Source organism: Pan paniscus, chromosome 2, assembly GCF_029289425.2.
Source record: "Pan paniscus chromosome 2, NHGRI_mPanPan1-v2.0_pri, whole genome shotgun sequence".
NCBI lineage: Eukaryota > Metazoa > Chordata > Mammalia > Primates > Hominidae > Pan > Pan paniscus.
In genome coordinates, this window is record NC_085926.1 from 58,854,246 (window position 1) to 58,874,860 (window position 20,615).

The following is a 20,615-nucleotide window of genomic DNA, read 5'->3' on the forward strand; positions in this document are numbered from 1 at the left end:
AAGGGATTGGTTCCTAGGACTCTACACAGATACCAAAATCTGCAGATGCTCAAGTCCCTTACGTAAAACAGCACAGTATTTACATATAACCTATGCACATCTTCCAGTATACCTTAAATCATCTCTATATTACCTACAATACCTAATACAATGAAAATGTTAGGAAATAGTTATACACACTGTTTATTTGTATTACTTTTATTGTTATATTGTTTTTTAAATTTTTTTCCCCTGAATATTTTTCATCTGCACTTGGTTGAAAATCTGTGAATGGGGAAGCTGCAGATATGGAGGGTGGGCTGACTATACTCCGGGTACTAGAATATACTAGAATGTTTTCTCTCTATATATTCATATATAAACCAGGATACATATCGTATCAGATATATGATTTGCAAATATTTTCTCACATGCTGTAGGTTTTCTCTTCACTTTCTTGATGGTGTTCTTTGATACACAAAAGTTTTACATTTTGATGAAGTCCAATTTATCTATTTTTAAAAACTTTGTTGCTGTGCTTTTGGTATCATATCTAATACTATTGACAATGCAAGGTCATGAAGATTTACCTTTTTTTCTCTAAGAGTTTTACAGTTTCAGCTCTTATATTTAGGTCATGGAAACATTTTTAGTTAATTTTTGTATACGATATGTGGTAGGAGTCCACCTCATTTTTTTGCATGTGGATATACAGAATCATCTGTTGAAGAGACTATTCTCCTTCTATTAAATGGTCTTATAGCCCCTTTTTGAAATCAAATGTATGGTTTGTGTATTAGTTCCTTCTCAGGCTGCTATGAAGAAATATCCAAGACTGGGTAATTTATAAAGGAAAGAGGTTTAATTGACTCACAGTTCTGCATGGCTGACAAGGCCTCAGGAAACTTACAATCATGGTGGAAGGGGAAGCAAACATGTTCTTCTTCATAAAGCAGCAGGAGAGAGAAGTGCTGAGCAAAGAGGGGAAAGCCTCTTATAAAACAACCGGATCTCATGAGAGCTTACTATCACAAGAAGAGCATGAGGGTAACTGCAGCCATGATTCAATTACCTCTCACCGGGTCTCTCCCACCACAACACATGGGGATTACGAGAACTACAACTCAAGATCAGATGTGGGTGGGGACACAGCGAAACCATATCAGTTTGTTTCTCGACCCAATTCTATTCAGTTGGTCTATATGTCAATCCTTATTCCAAAGCCAAATTGTTTTGGTTACTGTAGCTTCGCAGTAAGTTTTGAAATTGGGAAGTGTGAATCCTTCAACTTTGATCTTCATTTTCAAGACTGTTTTGGCTATTTGGGTCCCCTTGCTATTCCACAGGAATTTCAGATCAACTTTTCCATTTCTGCAAAAAAGCCCATTGGAATTTTTGGAGACATTGCATTGAATCTGTATCTCAACAATATTAAATCTTCTAATCCATGCATGTGAGATGTCTTTCCATTTATTTAGGTCTTCTTTAATTTCTTGCAGGAATGTTTTGTAGTTTTCAGTGTACTTTCTTCTTCTTCATTACATTTATTCCTAGGTAGTTAACTATTTTGGATGCTATTGTAAATGGAATTGTTATTTTTAGAGTTTCTGAGAGATGAGGTTCTATTATAAATAATATTTTATAAATGTTTAATTTTAAAATATAATAGATATTTGAATCAGAATAATTGTGAGTCTTGATATACAGATATTCATGACCCATTTTTGGTGGTTCTACTATTGGCTGCTGGGCACCTCTTTTATACTAAGACCATACCCCCTATCTTGTCCTGAGGTGATTTGCTAGGAAAGGGCATTTTGAGTTCATCTCCACTACAGGAAGGTATAGAAATAGAGCCTTAAACTAATGAGATTTGGGTATGATGTGCATTCACCTGATTTGGAGATGAAAATAGAGGTGAGGAAACACCCAACATAAGAATACCAAATATTATTACAACTAATAATAAATACTAAAACCACAAAATCATTCTGATTATTGGTGGAGGTAAACTTGTGCACTGTTGAGGTCTTGAATTCCATCTTGTGTGACTGCAGCACAAAATGCCTCACTTCCATGGGCTTTCTTTTCCTTATTTGTCTAATTAAGATATTGGATTAGAGCATCTCTAAGGTCCCTCCCTGTTCAGTGAGTCTATTAAGGCTAGATGTCAGTGTTTCTAGATTCTCCATGGCTTCTGAAGGAATAAATTTTCTTCACATTGCTTGACACTCTATAAAGGTTTATTGAACAGAGACAGTGAATGGATGAATAGTTAAATAAATAGCCAATCTTTAATTCATTAATTAATCAAACATTTATGATAAGTTACCAGTGCCAGGTCATTTGCTAGAGACAAAAACATGAAAATACAGGGTCTATGCCTTCCAGGGGCTCTTAGTCTGAAATCATACCTTAATTTTTCTTTTCTCACATTTCTGAACACAGAATACACAGAACACAGAGCACAGAATATTTGAGAAAGAGACCTGAACTGGGGAGTAAGGAGACCTGTATCATCATCACTGGTGTAGCATATCTTGCTTCATGGATCATCATTTGATCTTCTCTCTTCTCATTTCTCTCCTCTGTCTTCCTTTTACTTAACAATCTACACAGATATTATCATTGCTTGTTCTACTCCCCTTGTTTTTCTCCTCTTTCTCTTATCTATCTAAATATGCATTCTGGTTTTTATCTTAAACACAGAATGATATGAGTTAATCAATAATTCAGTCATAGAAATGCCTAAAAATGCCAGCTCATGTCTCCTCAGGAGCCATAAAAGTAATAAAGTAAATTGAATCAGTACGCTTTACTACTTGTCCAGCAAAAGTCATTCTTCTGGAAAAGTGAAAACTGATTAATTGCTTGATGCAAGATTCCAAAAAATTCACTTTCTATTATATCCCACTGTGTAAAGAGAGAATAGAAAGTAATCAGGCAAAATCTCCTAGCTTGGGTGAGTTTAAGAAGTTCTAGACTGAAATGATAGCAGTTTAAGTAATCCAAGGACAATAAAGTACTGAGCTCAAGTAAGCGCTTAATACAAAATTTTTAAATCAAATCCCAGTGTGGAATTTAAGAAATAGGTTAAAAAGCTTCCTATGAAAAAGTTCTCAACACAGCCTAATCAGTCTTTGCAGAATAAAGACAAAAGATATCTGTTACTTATTGCAATATAGATACCCTCAACACAGCCAGTCACCAAATCTTGGCATTCTTACTCCATGGCATCTCTTGTATCTTTCCTTTTTAAATCTGTCTCTCTTCTACCAGCACATGAGAAGCAGCAAACTGAAATAATTAGGAATATAAGCTCTGGAACCCTACTGCAAGGTTCAAGTCCTGGCTGTACTACTGAAGAATAGTGTGACATTGTGCACCTTACTTGACCTCTCCATGCCTCAGTTTTCCTACATATAAAATGGTGATAATGGCAACATCCATCTCACAGAGTTGTTATGAACACTAAGTAAGTTCATATCTATAAGTGTTTAGAACTCTGCCTAGGTCACATCAAGAAGTAATGCTGTAATCATCACCACAATCATCATCACCATCCCCACTACCATCATTATTATCACAATCATTGCATCTCTTCTACTGCCCACCTCCTTGACCAAGGACACTCAATTTGTCCTATACTATGTTATCCTTTGTCCTTTTATGTGTAATTGTCTTCATAATGAACTCTTGTATTAACTTTTCTAATGTCTATAATTACACACAGAACTCACAGGACAGGAACTGAGCTCTACATCTTTATGTCAACCCAAATATGCAGCCTAGTGTGGCAATATTGTATTATACCTTCTACCCTGCCACCATACTGAACTTGTTCCTTGAGCATATGAGATCCTTTCATGATGCCATGGCTTTATACATATATGCCCTTTCCTCTGCCTGAAATGCTTTTTCTACTCATTGTCCTGTTTTCATTGTTTGGAAAATAATTATTAATACTTTTCCTTCAAGATGCAGTACAGGGCTAGGTGCAGTGGCTCACAACTGTAATCCCAGCACTTTGGGAGGCCAAGGTGGGATCACTTGAGTCTAGGAGTTCAAGACCAGCCTAGGGAACATAGTGATGCCCTGCCTCTACTCAAAATAGAAAAAAATCAGCTAGGCAGGTGGTACACACCTGTAGTCCCAGCTCATCAGGAGGCTGAGGCAGGAGGATAGCTTGAGCCCATGGAGGCTGAGGCTGCAGTGAGCTGTGATCATGCCACTGCACTACAGCCTGGGCAATGGAGTGAGATCCTCTCAAAAACAAAAGCAAAAAACAAGATGCAGTCTGGAAAGTTAACTTCTTAGGTCAGTATCTCCTAAACAGTGGCTATGGACAGATACTGATCCAGGAAGTCATTTTCACTAGTCTATGGTGAAAATGTCAGCCTCCATTCCTAAATTAAGACCTTCCTACTTTGTGCCTCGTGTGTGTGTGTGTGTATGTATGTGTGTGTGTCTGTGTAAATGTCCTTTCATTTAATGAAACAATCAGAATAACTGAAGTTTTTCTTGTTTGTGTGTTTTAATCTTCTGATTTGACAAATTTATATGTCGGCAACCTATGGTAGTCAAATTTTTCTTAACCTGACAGGTCTGTGAAATCCAAGCACCTCACCAAATGGCTCTCTCAAGTAAGGGGCAAGTGCTCCAGACTCTCCTCTTACCGCTAAGTAAGCTCATTAGTGAAGTTACCATTGGGATTTAATACACTATTACATGTAAGGTTTCTTGCCAGACCCTGAGCAGGGAAGCAGGGGCCGCATCATCCCGGGGTCTGGTGAACAGAAGACAGATAAATGTTTAACATCTGCACACTGCATTATCATTTATGCACATCTATTTTTGTATTTGATTGGATCTCTACAATAACCTTATAGCAATCAATGAGAAAGCAAAGCTCAGAGATGTTCAGAACTCATACAAACCCACAAAGTTGGTGCAGGATCACAGCAATGTACTGTGTGGGAACATTACGCCATGTCTTAGGCGCTACAATACCAACTTAACTTTTCTAAGATGTACTTGGTTTACACACTTTGTGTTTGCACTGGAAATATAATAGCATTTTACTTAATCAAGGCATAAGTATTATCCTCATTTTACTGATAAGGAAGCTGAAGCATAAAGATAGGGTGCATACAAGGCGAAGTACTGGCAGCTAAGATGAAAGGAATACGGGGTTATACACCACAGCACCTTGAACCACAGTGTGCTTCCCCGTGTCTATTCAGAACATTTCAGGCCATCTGAGAGGCTACATTCATAAGGTTTCTTTTCAGGCCTTCCAAATACCTGAAAGAAATCACACCAATGCTCGTTCTTAGACTCCCTTACGGATAATCCATTCATTTTTAATAAAATTAATTTTTAAACAAAATAATACATCTATATTATTTAAAAGCTCCAGTGGTACTACAAAATTATAAGAAAAAAATCACTGTGGCCGGGCGCGGTGGCTCACGCCTGTAATCCCAGCACTTTGGGAGGCCGAGGCGGGCAGATCACGAGGTCAGGAGATCGAGACCATCCTGGCTAACACGGTGAAACCCCGTCTCTACTAAAAATACAAAAAATTAGCCGGGCGTGGTAGCGGGCGCCTGTAGTCCCAGCTACTCGGGAGGCTGAGGCAGGAGAATGGCGTGAACCCGGGAGGCGGAGCTTGCAGTGAGCCGAGATCGCGCCACTGCACTCCAGCCTGGGCGACAGAGCGAGACTCCGTCTCAAAAAAAAAAAAAAAAAAAAAAATCACTGTTACCCTTTCACCTAAGGCTGCCCTTCCACCTCCCTTATCCCAAAGTCTTGCAATGCAGAGGCAAGTATTTTCAAGCCTTTCAGTTATATCTTCTACATCTTCTAGTGTTTATTTCCATAATTATACATAGTAGCCTTATACTAACGTTTTTTCACTTTTCAGTTTTGGATAATATCTCTGACTTCCTATTTTGAAAGAAAGAGGATTCATCATTCTTAAGCCACCACCCCGTTTTCCTTCCCTTCTCTCATCCTTCTAATATGATTTTTCATAATTTTTGGATAAATTCTTATTCAGTGTTTTACATTACTAAGATCATACTAAAAAGTTTATACTACACACATATTAGAACGGTGAAATATCCAAAACAGTGACAACACCAAATGCCGGTGAGAATGTGGAGTAACAGGAACTCGTATTCACTGCTGGGGGAAATGAAATATGGTACAGCCACTTTGGAAGACAGTTTGCAAGTTTCTTACAAAACTAAACATGCTGTTACCATACAGTCCAGCAACCACAATCCTTGGTATATCCAAATGAGCTGAAAAGTGTATCCACAAAAAAACCCCACACAAAAATGTTTATAACAGTTTTATTCATAATTGCAAAAGCCTGGAAGCAATGAAGATGTCTTTCAATAGGTGAATGGATGAATAAACTGTGGTACATGTATACAATGGAATATTATCCGGTGTTAAAAAGAATTGAGCTATGACGGCATTAACAGATATGGAGGGACCTTAAATGCATATTACTAAGTGAAAGAAGCCAATCTGAAAAGGCTACATACTATATACTTTTAACTATGACATTCTGGAGAAGGAAAATTAGGAAGACAATTTAAAAAAATGAGTGGTTGCCAGGGGTTAGGGGAAGAAAGAAAGAAATAGCTGGAGCACAGAAGACCTTTAGGGCAGTGAACCTATTCTGTGTGATACTGTAGTACTAGCTAGACACAGGTCTTTACCTATTTGCAAGAACCCAAAGAGCGTATAGTACCAAGAATGAATTCTAATGTAAACTATAGACTTTGGATGATAATGATGTCTCAGTGTAAGTTCATCGATTGTAACATATGTACCATTCTGTTATGCATGTTCACAGTGGGGAAGGCTGCATGCGTGTGGGGACAAAGGACATGATGAAAACTCTATACTGTCCGCTTCATTTTACTATGAGCCTAAAACTGCTAAAAAAAATAAAGTCTACTTAAAAAAAAAGTTGTGCACATCTGAGCTACATGATATATTACGATATTTCTTCTTTTGTACAACTTTTTGTTTTTCTTGATGTTGATTATTGCTTTGTTTTGTTGTAGGTTTTCTACACTTCTAACATTAATTCTTTCTAAATCCTCCATTAGCACTACAACACCACAATCAATTTTATTCTTCATGTTCAAACACATCATACTCTATCAGATACATTTTTTTCCTGGAAACTTTTCTCCTGAAAGTTTCCATTTTTCTGCTAAACTCTGGACAGTCTGCCTATAGATGTGCTGTCCAAGAGTCATCCTTTGAATTCTTTTGTGCTTAATTCTAGAAATCCTTTTGCTTTTTTTTCTTAAAGACTTAACTTTCTTGTTTTAAATTAAATTAAGTTTAATTTAATTTTAAGTTCTGGGGTACATGGGCAGGATGTGCAGGTTTGTTACATAGGTAAACATGTGCCATGGTGGTTGGTTGCATCTATCAACTCATCATCTAAGTATTAAGCCCAGCATACATTAGCTATTTTGCCTGAAGTTCTTCCTCCTCTTGTTCCCTACTCCCCAACAGGCCCCAGTGTGTGTTGTTCCCCTCCCTGTGTCCATATGTTTTCATTGCTCAGCTCCCACTTATGAGTGAGAACATGCAGTGTTTGGTTTTCTATTCTTGTGCTAGTTAGCTGAGGATGATGGCTTCCAACTTCATCCACGTCCCTGCAAAGGACATGATCTCATTCCTTTTATGGCTGCATAGTATTATTCCCTGGTGTATCTGTACCACATTTTCTTTATTCAGTCTATCACTGATAGGGCATTTGGGTTGATTCCATGTATTTGCTATTAAGACTTTACTTTTTTGGAGCAGCTTCTCTCTTTGCTTTTCTCCTGGATGAAATTTTCTGTTTCTTGAATCCTATATACTTCTTTTTCTTCACCCACTCACTCATTTTTGTGGAGAATATCTTCGAGATATTTTCTGAGAAACGATGTAAATAAATTTTTGAGGCCTTGTATCTTCATTCTGCATCATTTGATTGATAGATTGGATGCATATAGAACTTTAGGTTGATAATAATTTTTCCTTAGACTTTTAAAGGTAGTTTCAAGGTCTTCTATTATCTAACATTGCTATTAAGAAGTTAGATATCATTCTTATTCCCAATCCTTTGTACATAAATTGTATTTTTTTAAATTGTGGAAGTTTAAAGGATCTTCTCTTTATCTTTCCTGTTCTAAAATTTCACAGTGCTAAGTCTTTTTCATTAGTTGTTCTGGCATGTGATGAGCTATCTCAATCTGAAAATATCTGTCCTTGAATTTTGGGAAATCTTATATTTCTGTTTCTTCTAGTCTCTCTTTCTGGAATCCTTTTACTCTGATGGTGAACTCCCTGGACTAATACCTAATATTGGTAGCATTTCCATCCTATTTTTAGTCTTTTGCACTTATTTCTCTTATTTTTTGGTTTTATATCTTCAGAGGAAGAAAACACCACCTAGAGCCTCAAAATATTTCCTAAGTTTTTGATACCCAATGTCCATCATTAACTCAAAACTTATCAGGCATACCAAGAGACAAGACCAAGGGAAAAATAAACAGATAATAGAACTAGGCCTACATATAGATCCAAATATTGGAGTTGTGAGCTAAATGCTTTAAAATAAGTTTGATTAACATATTTGAGAAATGTGTTAACAAGATGTAGAACTCCATCTTATGAATGGAAACTATAAAAAAGAATCAAATGCAAATTCTAGAATCAAAAAATATAGTAACTGAAATTAAGAATGCTGAAGTATGCATTCATTCTGCTCTGAGATAAATGCCTACATGAATGCCCCAAGAGAAGTAAAGAAGAATGCTTCTAGCACCATTATTTATAACAGCTGAAAACAGATAAATAAAATCAGGTATATCCATTCAATAGCATACTATACAGTACTGAAAATCAGAAAATTACCGTTATGTGCCACAACATAAATGAATCTCACAAACAATGTTTAGTACAAGAATGCATACATGAAATATGTACTATGTGATTCCATTTATATAAATGTAAAAGATAGGTAATATTAATCTGTTAGAAGTCAGTATAGAGGTTATCTCTTAGGAGAAGGAAGGAAGTGATGATTGGGAGGAGACATAAGCAGGCTTGTAGGATGCTTGTAATGCTTGATCTGGATGGTGGTTACAGAAATGTGTTCACTTTGTGGTAATACCTCCAGTTGTACACTTATGATTTCTGCATGTTTCTATATGTTTATAAAATCTATAATATAGTAACACTTATAATACACCTCAATTAAATGTTTATTGAAGTAAAACAAAAACACATTATTCTTATTTTATAGATGCAGTATCTTAACTCTGAAAAAAACCATGGATATTCCCTGTCATATCTATTTCCTTCTTGTTAATTTTGATGTCTATCAAGTGCCTGATGCACCCATGTTCAAAAGCTCTCTGATTCAGTTTCTCCAGAGACTAAATCTCCTGTGGCTTGGTTATATGGAGTTAGAGCAGGAACCTGGGGTCCTCCTATAGCAACCCGTACAGAATTTTGGCCAATCTCCCTGTTTTCAGCCCTCATCCTTAGCCTGCCTTTGCCAGTATGTAAAGCTGCAAATTCTTGAGCCTCTCTGAAACTCCTTGGCAAACTTCTCTATAAACCTAAAGGTTTCAGTTTTCTTTGCTCTTCTAAGTCATTGCTTAATCTTATAAAATTTACAAACATCTCTTGTCCGTTATTGTCTCCCCTCCCATATTCTTTATTCTGGTGGATTTATGCCTTTTTTATTCCTATATAGTAATTTCAGTGGAGCTTGAGGAAGGATCAGAGATTGAAACATGCATTTACTTTGCTATGTTTGATCCACTTTTTTCTTTACATTTATTTTAAAATATTAATCAGGTTATGATTCACCTCCTATGATCTGATGTACACTGCACAAATATTTCTATAAATTTTGAGGCTTCTTATTAGCTGGGTGCCATTTAAAAAAATGAAATCTTTCACTTTCTCGTATAGTCTGTAAGTGGGTACATAAGATGAGCAGCCACACTGTGGTGTGTGATCTCTTTGGAGAGCTGTTAATACACTGCTGTGCTTTATTATCAAATGAAATTTATAGGCACAGTGTCCTGTTCCACAGAGTGAGCCACATCAAGATTTCTCAGGCACACGCCCAGATGGAGCACAAATCTGAAGTCTAGATAGAAACTTCTAAGTAATCACCTTTGACATCTTATATGCAGCCCTGCTTCCTGGACTTCTAGAAGAATTGATTTAACAAACAATAATCCCAGATGAAAATCAAAAGGAGGCATCAGTATTCTTTCAATACTTTTGGTTGTTTAAAACCATCTGAGCAGTATGGTGTGCTACCTTATGAATTCCAGGGAGCTGAGTTACCTGCAGAGTATATTTATAAATCAAATTATGAACAATTAATGTAAATATTTCTAGTCTCTCTAGAAATATGAGGAAGAACTCAACTCTTTCCATTTTAACTTGATCACTAGAAAATTAATATGATTTCTCCCAAATGACTTCCTGAAATGTACACAGAGTAATAGGACAGCATAATGGACAGAGATTTTTGAATGTCCAACATCTTTTGCACACCCTTCCTAATTTGGTGACTTTCCTACACAATGAGTTCTGCCTCCTTAGGAATCAGACATTGCTTTGCCTGCCTTCCTTGCAGCATGCAACCTAGACTCCACAGGACAGAAACAGCCACACCAAACATTTTCAGTGGAGACAAACATGAAGAAAAATATATCTACTTCTGATAAGGGTGGCAGGGAAGAAAACATCCTACTTTCAGGGGCTGCTGTAACAGAAATTATGGAACTTATAGCCCAGCATTATGATGTGACTTATGGAGTCTCTGTATAGTTGCAGTAGCTACTGGCAGTGGGTGGAGGTGGCAAATGGATGGGGTTGTCCTTAGATAAGTCTTGTGGGAGAGGCTGGATTCTTCTTGACTATAGGCTCTAAGCTGACTCTCTAAATATCCTTGAGATTCTATGAACTGTCCGATTTCCTTAAATAAATTCCTGTTCTTTTTCAACCACCTAAAGAGGATTATGTTGTTTGTAACTAAGGAGCCTAAGACAGATAGCAAGTGTTACCATAAAGAAAAAAGAAAACAACCACAAAAAGAAGATTAATACATTTTTTGTGACATTCAGCTATAGGAAAAATAAACATTTGATCTAGAACAAAGAAATCAGCATGACTGTTGACAAATTTACTTTAGCAGACATAACATCAAACTGCTACCACACACTCATACTATCCCAAAGGTATGGCTAATTTTAAAAATACATCAGAGAATTAAAAAATCTTGATAGCAACCTGAACATACCATCCTTATCAGCAGTGTCTTGTGGCTTTGATTTTAAGGTGAAGATCTTCCGTAGCTTACAGTTAGCTGAGACAACAATTCCATCCAATGACTGGAAAACTGCCCCCTTGAATATTTCACTGGTGAATGCTACTAAGTCAATGCATAGATTGCACCACTAAAATAGAGAGATGCAAAGAAGAGTAAGTACCTTTCATCATCACATAAATGAACAAGCCATCTATATGTAGACATTCAAAGAGTTGAGGCAGTTATCCTGATCAACAAGCCCCAAACTAATTTTCCTCTTTAGGTAAACTTATCTCTGTTTTGGCTTAAAAACTGACTTGATCTTTCCAAAGAAATCACCATAATTCTAAATTACACATTGGTCATCTGACTACAGAATTCCCATCATGAGACAAGACTATGACAACTTTGGGAAATAACTCTCTATCTGTAGGCAGTATGCCAGCAGGAAGCTAATTGCAGGTGTGTTTGACCAGTGACATCTTGAAAATCAGAGATAAGTAGCCAATTGTTCCTTCAAGGGGACTAATTTGATCACAATTAGCCACTCGTATTTGTTGAAAAAGGCATGGATGAAATTAGAAGCTGGGTTTAAATTGTGGTCAGTGCTGTCTACTTATAACCAATTAACCTATTGTACGGAAACAGATTCTTCTATAGAATTTGTAATTATGCCTGGTATTTGCCAGTTTTTAAAGTACTCTTGCAGGGACTAATTTCTGCGCATTAAATAATTAGGCCCCTCAATACTTCATCAAATGAATTTTCTGAATGGTTAAAGAAAATGAAAAAAAATCATTTGGCAAGAAACAAAGACATATTTAAGACTGTAGGACAAAAGCCAGAAAAATAATTTTTGAAATGAAAAGTAGTATTAAAGTTTTATGTGCTTCTTTTAAAATATTGGGCTCTTCCATTATTTGTTTAGAAGCAAGGTTTACATAAGGTCCTGTATATATAAATATATATATATATATTTTTTCTTTTTTTTAAGACAAATCTTATATATCTAGGAATGCTGATTTTAATATGGAGGTGAACCTTAGGTTGCTTCCACAGTAGAAAAAGTAAAAGAGACTGAAATACATTATTTATTAAATACATGAAGAGTATTTTCTATGTAGATGTCTCAACAGTAAAATTACATTTGCAGGCTGTGGCAATGCTCTGGTCTTTGTGGAGAGAGGAGCCTGGTGTCAGCAAAGGCAGCAGGTAAACTGAGAGTCAAGTAATAGTGTGATTGGCTTGACTGGCAGAATGGTGAACACTGGAGCGGAATGAAGTAATGTAAGATGGCCCAGTGAGGCCAGGTTTCAGAGCATCTGGAGAGGGTAAAGCATCACTGCAGTTCTTTACAAAAGAATGTGCAAAAGCAGAGTGTTGAGAAGTTCGGACTAACCATGATGCAGGAATATTTTGAGGTGGGAGATGGGGTTGGGTGGGGGAATGAGGCAGAATGGAGAGCACCAAGGCACAGAAAGACTAGTTTGGTCCCTGTCAGTCATCTAAACACGAAGTGAGGAGGGCTGGCTAGGAAGCTTATGTAGGAAGTAGAGTGTAAGGGACAAATCCAGTAGATACGCCACAGAGTGGAACACTGTGGCTTGGTGAAATGCAGGTTATAGGGGATGGAAGTGTTGGGGTTTCTAGATATCCAATCATAATTATTAACCTTATTATAATATTAGCATTATTATGGTTGTATAAACGTGGTTCCTAGTCGTAAAAGACTTCTTATCATGCCCCAATCTCAACCATTCAGCTGGTTCATCAGTCAGCAATTCCAGTGACCCATTCTTCCCCACACATACTAAGTACCTATCATGTGTTAGACTCTGGGCTTGGCTCCAGGGGTACAGACATAAATAAGACAGTCCTTTCAGTCTGGGAAGGAAGGCAGACATGTGGTATCTACCCAATACAGTTACTACAGAGGGGGCTCATGGTGGGTATGTGGGGAGGCTTAGGAAAGCTTTATTTGAAAAAAAACATTTTAAAAATTGTATTATGGTATTATATGCAAATATAAGCCAGATAGCACCAAAAGTTTGATACGAAATACAGTTCTTTGTCACCCTACCCCTCATCTAATCATACTGTCAACTCATTTAACTGTTTCTTCCCTCTGTATTTTAAAGTAATGCCTCTTGATTCATCAATTTTGGACACTATCTACTGACTTCCTAATATGGTAGATGAGACTTAGCTAGCTAATACCCTGCTTCCCCTACTTCATCCTCCCTGGATAATTATTTGTTCTCTCATTTGCTCTCATTTTTTCCCTCAACATCCATATTCTGTGTTTTCTTTCTTGTGGCCATGTAAATACTGTATACATCTGAGCCAAGTGGCTCTCTATGATTACCTTTTCCTTCCTTATATAACTTTAAAAATATTTTTGCAGTTAACCATTGTTTTTTAATATTATCTGCTTTATTTTCTTTGACTCTAAGTCTTCCCATCTAGGAAAGACTTGGAGGTGACATGTGAGTTTGGTTTTGAACAACAAATACATTTTCCAGGCCCAGCGTGGCATGGACATGACATGCTAGGGATTTCTTCTCAGGATCCTGCCCCTTTATTACCTGTTTAGACCATCTCCAGCTGGTTACACCACCAGCTCTGCTTGGGAGTCAGTTCCAACCTCCTTCAAAAACTCTGAGTCCTAAGAAACCAGATCCTTACCCACTGTACACTTTTCTTATCCATCATGGTCATGCTCCTTTTATTCTGTCAACCTGGACTCATGCTTCATGGAATGTACTAAACAAATAAGGGTATGCATGTGTGTGTGTGTGTATGAACACATTAAGATGTGTGTGTATGTGCATTGACTGTGGGCATTGAGTGTATGTGTACATGCCTACACACATACACTCAATCTTTCATTTTATAATCATTCAACAAATAAATGGCTGGGAATTGATAACTTTATTTAATGAATCAATTTCCTGGGAATACAGATGGGGGTGGTTTCTAAAAAAGATGGAAATAACTTTCACAAATCCCCCTTGGCTAGAGGAAACAGAAATTATTTTTTGATTTAGCTGATATTGATAAAGCTTCCAATTCTCATATGCTTCAACAAATAACTCATTGTTCATATAAATGCTGTGATATATTTTCTGAAGTATCGGAGAAGTGTATAAACTCTACTACCAACAGGTGGATTATCTGAGTTACAGCTGAACTTTATAAAATATTATTTTCAATATTCTTGATGATATTCACTCTTAAAAGTCCCTTTTTGACATTTTTCTTGATCTCTAATTACTATATTTCTATGTACAACTCTATCCAGCAGGAAATAACTTGATCTAAAATATCTATAATTATTGGTCCTTAAGAAGTATGTACCAGAAAGACAGAAATCTGATAGAGAAAAGACAGTTCTATTTAGTATGTTGCTTGGATTAATAAGTCAGTTTATGCTACTTATTTCCAGCATGGAATTTTGCATAAAGGAGTTGGCTGGCAAAGGGTGACAGAATGATTCAAAGCATGAATTTCTAGTTTTTACTAACTCATGTTTGGAATATGGCTTTATTATACTGTTGAAAGGAATGCAAATTCTGTGAACACACACACACACACCCCACAAGTTCTGGTGCATGAAATAATAAATCCTTGGGAGCATATTTTTGATTCCCTATGCTCCTATTCTCTGCCAGTACTATAGAAAAGATATCAAGAAATTAGTTACATTTGTTAGTGCAGAAAAAGCCTGTTTTACTAACAGTGCACAGTTCTAGCCAGCACTGTCCTTCCAAAAGGAAATGACAAACAAGAAACCACAATTTCATACCCTGGCAATCCTAAAGTACATCTCTTCCCAGAGTTTTAGAACCTCATTCTGTTTTCTCACTCCCATAATGGTATACAGAGACCAGGGTCTTATGATGTTTATTCTTGTGTCTTTAAAAATAATTTTTCACTTTAGTTATAATTTCTCGATAGAAAATCAGCTTACAATGACCTTATTCATCCCTATTACTATATTGTGTTTAATAAGTGGTATAAGCAGAGATTGAAACTGTAATTCTATATTTACAAGGTTAGAAGAAGCAATTACCTATTACTAATGTATTAAAAACAATTTCCCTAGGAAAAGCAAATCATGACAAGTCCTTCTATGGAGAGAGGAGAGGAGAGGAAGGAAAGCTGGGGCTGCCAGAGCTGCCAGACCTTGCTCTTGGCTGAACCAAGAAAGGGCAAGTTTCTTGCAGAAGTATTGTCACAATACCTGTTCAGCAATCCATGTGTACCTCCCAATTCCTACCCACATGGAGCAAACTATCTCTTACTGAAATCATAGTTTCATACTCAAGCCACTCTTTCACCATGCTCCCTAAAATTCTTACTTACGAAAAGTACTTACATTCTCTGCATTTTTCTAAGAGTCTTAGACACATTACCGTCAGTGAAACATAGCTTTTTTTCTGAGATATTACTTCTCCTTCAACTCTGGAGTTGAAGTTCACTTATGGGGTCCATTTGTGCTTCTACAGCCCTCTAATTGAGGCCAAGGGGCTGGGAGGCAGTGGGAGAGGGTGTACGTTTCTGACTTGGAATTCTATCATCTTTGAAGTTCAAGGCATTGCAAAGACAGGCTCTACTACCCTTTTAGCTTCATCAATCTTCATTCAATCACTCCCTGGTCATTCCTGTCACTCCTACAGATGCATCCACACCATCCTCTAATCACACTCCTAAAAAAAGCTGGAACCAGGTTCATCTCATCTTCTAACATCCTGTTCAACATGCTAATGGTCCTTTAACTCTTTTTCCTTCAAAAACCTGCCTCTTCTCTATTCTGAATCCACTCATAGGGCTACATTCTGAGACTTAACTTCATTATTCTGAAGTCATTCACTTTTAAAATTTTGAACTGGATGTTATTTTAATTATCAAGTCACACAGTCTATTTTTTTTTTTAATCTGTTTGGCAACTGCCTCTAGTTAAACCATACTGGCAACTCCTTTGAAATATATTCTTCCCAGGGATGCAAGAGTCTGGGCTCTGGAGCCAAACTGTCTGGATTTCGGTACTAGCCTCACCACTTACTAGTTATATAATGTTCCCAGTTACTGAACCTCTCTGGGCCTCCTTTTCCTCATTTATAAAATGGTGATAATAATGTACATTCCTCATAGAGTTGTTTGGATTAAATGTTTAAGTACATGCAAACACTTATAAAAGTACCTGGTACATCATTTGTGCTCAATAAATGTCAATCACAAAATCTTTCTGGCTTTCATACTATGAAATGCACAGATGTTAAGGATAGAATTCAATTAGTTTTGACCACATCATACACCTGCATACCACCACCCATCAAGACATAGGATGTTTTAATTGCCCCAGACAGATCCTGTGCAGCTTCCCAAATAATCTGAGAACTCACCCATCATAGGGGCAACCATTGATTTCTTTCACCTTAGATGATTTGTGTTTGTTCTATAACTTTATATAAATGGAATCACAGTAAATGGTGTCTTTCACTCAGCATAATATTTAAGGCTCATGAGTGTTGTGTATATTGGTAGTTTTTTTTTTTATTTTGCTGAGTAGTACTCTACTTGGTGAATACACCACAATTTGCTCGTTCTTCTGTTTTGAACAGTTAGATTATTTCAAGGTTTTGGCTATTATGAATAAAGCTGTTGTTTATTGGTATCTGTGCCAATACCACAGTGTCTTAATTACTTACGCTTTAAACCAAGCCTTGAAATCATGAGGTATAAGTAATTTTTGGAAATTGTTTTGACTATTCTAGGTCTTTTGACTTTCCATATAAATTTTAGAATTGGTCTGCTAATTTCTGCAAAAACAGCCTGCTGAGATTTCAACTGGAATTAGATTGAATCTACGGATCAATATAGAGAGCACTGGCATCTTAACAAACAAATAGTCTGGCAATCCATGAACACAGTATCTCTCTCCATTTATGTAGGTCTTCTTCGATTTCTCTCAGCAGTTCTACAGTTTTCAATGTAAACACCTATATACATATACATTGTTGAATTTATTCATGAGTATTCAGAGTTTTAATGATACTGTAAATATCTTTAAACCCTGAAATTTTTAATTGTTTATTGCTAGTGTATAGAAATACAACTGATTTTGGTATATTGACCTACCTTATATGCTGTCACTCTGCTAAACTCATTTACTCTAGTAGGTTGTTTTGTTTTTATAGATTCCTTAGAATTGTTTACATAAATGATGACGTTGTTTGCAAAGAAAGTTTTACATTTTCCTTTCCAATCTATTTTTAATTTTTTAATTCTCTTTCTGCACAGGCTGGGTCCTCTAGTCCTCTAATACAATGCTGAATACAAGTGGTTAGGGTGGATATTCTTTTTTTTTTTTTTTTTGAGACAGGGCTTTGCTCTGTAGCCCAGGCTGGAGTGTAGTGACATGATCACTGCCAGTGGAGGCTGACTGCAGCCTCCGCTTCCCAGGCTCAGGTGATCCTCCCACCTCAGCTTCCCAAACAGCTGGGACCACAGCCATAAGCCAACATGTCTGGCTAATTTTAAAAAATTATTTGTAGAGATGGGGGTCTCCATATGTGGTCCAGGCTGGTCTCGAACTCCTGGGCTCAAACAATCCTCCTGTCTCAACCTCTTAAAGTGTTGTGAATACAGGCATGAGCCACCATGCCCAGCCATAGTGGATAGTCTTGCCTTGTTTCCCATCTTAGGGAGTAAGCAGTCAATATTTTATCGTAAGTGTGATTTAATTGTAGGCTTTTCACAAAGGCCCTTTACCAAGTTCAAGAAGTTTCCTTCTATTCCTAGTTTAATGTAAATATTTATCATAAAGTGCTCATAAATTTGTTCAAATAACTTCTCTGTATCTATTGAGATAATCTTACGATTTTCCCCCTTTATTCTGCTAATGTGATAAAATTACATTGATTTTCAAATCAAGACCAACCTTGAAATCCTGGAATAAATGCCACTGGATCATGGTGTTAAGGAGCCATATGTCCACGTTCATGAGGGATACTGATTTATAGCTCTTTTGAGAACTTTTACTATCTTTGTCTGATTTTGTATCAATTACACTGGCCTCATGTATAAGTTGGGAAATGTTCCTCCTTATTTATTATTTGAGAAAAATGTTTAAAGTTGGTATTATTACTTCCTTAAATTTTAGAAGACTTATCTGTAAAGCAAACTGGACCTGGATTTTATTTTTTGGAATGTTTTTCAAATTCACTTTCTAAAAATAGTTATAAGGCTATCCACATTTTCTATTTCTTCTAGTATCAATTTTAGCAATTTGTGTCTTTAAAAGAATTTTCCCACTTATCTAAGTTGTCAAATTCACTGGCATAAAATTGTTAATAATATTCCTTTAGTTTCCTTTTTCCCCACTTTCATTCTTAGTATTGGCAATGTGTATGTTCTTTTTTTTCTTGATTAGTCTAGCTAGTGATTTATCACTTTTATTAATCATTTCAAAGAACCAATTTTTGGTTTCATTAATTTCTCCATCACCCATTTTTTATTTCATTGAATTATTCTTTTAATTACTTCTATCTTTCTGTACACATCAGTTTAATTTGCTTGTTTTTCTACCTTTCTTAGATGCTTATATAATTAATTTTAAGACTTTTTTCTTTTTGAATGTAATCATTAAAAGCTATAAATTTCCCTTTAGGCAGTGACTGCTTCAGATACATCCCACACATTTTGGTGTGCTTTATTTTCAATATCATTTAAAATCAGCTATACTATTTTCTAATATTCTAATTTTTTTTTACATATAGATGACTTAGAAGTATGTTACTTTATTTCAAAGTGCTTGGGGATTATCCAATTACCTTTTTTATTGATACATAATTTAATTCCCTTATAGCACAGGGCATCCTATATATGATTTCAATCTTTTAAATTTGTTAAATATGGCCTAACATATCATATATTTTGGTGAATGTCCAATGTGCGCTTGAAAATTATGTGTATTCTGCACTTGTCAGGTGTTCTACAAATGTCAAATAGGTCAGATTGGTAGTGTTTTTCAAGTCTATATCTTTAGTGATTGTCAATTTCTGAGGAAGGAGTCTTGAAATTTCCAGCTACACTTGCATATTTACCATTCTGTGTTTAGTTTTGTTAGTTTTTGCTTCTTGCATTTTGAAGCTTTGTTATTAGATGTGTGCACATTTAGCACTGTTATATCTTCTTCATCATTTAACCTCCTTATCATTGTGAAACATCCCTCATTACATAATATTCCTTGTCCTGAAGTCTAATTTGTCTGCTATTAGTATACGTACTCTAGCTTTTTTATGATTAGTATTTGCATGGTATATCATCTTACTTTCATCTTTTTATTTGTAACCTGTGTCTTTAGATTTAATGTGCACTTTTTATAAATAGCATGCAATTGTCTCTTGCTTTTAATTCAACCTAACAATCTCTGCCTTTTAATTGGAGCATTTAGTCCATTTCCACTTAATATAATGACTTTGATATGTTTGAGTTGAAGGCTACCATCTTGCTCTTTGTTTTCAATTTGTCCCATCTGTTCTTTGTTCAGTTCTCTATTCCTACAATCTTTTGGATTGAAAACATTTTTTAGCATTCCGTTAACCTCCTCAATTGGCTGACTAGTTATTGCTACGGTTTGGATATGGCTTATTTGGCCCCACCAAGTCTCATGTTGAAAGTTCGTGCCCAATGTTAGAGATGGGGCCTGGTGGGGGTGTTTGGGTCATGGAGGCAGATCCCTCATGAATGGCTTGGTGCCGTTCTCAAGGGAGTGAATGAGTTCTCACTCTTAGTTCTCATGAGAACTGGTTGATGAAAAGAGTCTGACAATGCCTCCTCTTTCTCTCTCTGTCTCCCTTGTTTCAACTCTCACTATCTGTGCACAGGCTAGCTCCTCTCCCCCTTCCACCAAGAGTGGATGCAGTCCGAGGCTCTTCCCAGATTCAGATGCCAGTGCCATACTTCTTGTACAGCCTGAAGAACCATAAGCCAAATAAACCTTTTTTGTTTATAAATTATCCAGCTTCAGATATTCCTTTATAGCAACACAAATGGGCGAAGATAGTTATACTTCTTTGTTCTGTTTTTTTTCAATCGTTTCATTAGGGTTTGCAATATGGATCTTTAACTTATCACAATTTAGCTATGTCATACTATCCATGACATAATATTAGAATATGTCATAGACAAGAAGCTCATAAAAGTATATTACCATCTCCACCACTGTTTGTGTCATTGTCATATATTTTACTTCTACATGTTATAAAATTAT

At 36.3% G+C, this 20,615-nt stretch overlaps 1 protein-coding gene across 12 annotated transcripts in view; it reads right to left on the bottom strand.

Moving 5' to 3' along the window:
• CFAP20DC (CFAP20 domain containing) overlaps positions 1 to 20,615 on the bottom strand; it is a 327,011-nt gene that overhangs the window by 175,109 nt on the left and 131,287 nt on the right. For all 12 annotated transcript variants that reach the window (XR_008624756.1, XR_008624757.2, XR_008624755.1 and 9 more), the window contains exon 6: positions 11,330 to 11,486. Coding sequence is in view for 9 of the 12 variants with exons in the window: in XM_063602785.1 (XP_063458855.1) it covers positions 11,330 to 11,486 (157 nt within the window). In the remaining 3 variants the exon portion in view is untranslated. The remainder of the gene's footprint in view (positions 1 to 11,329; positions 11,487 to 20,615) is intronic.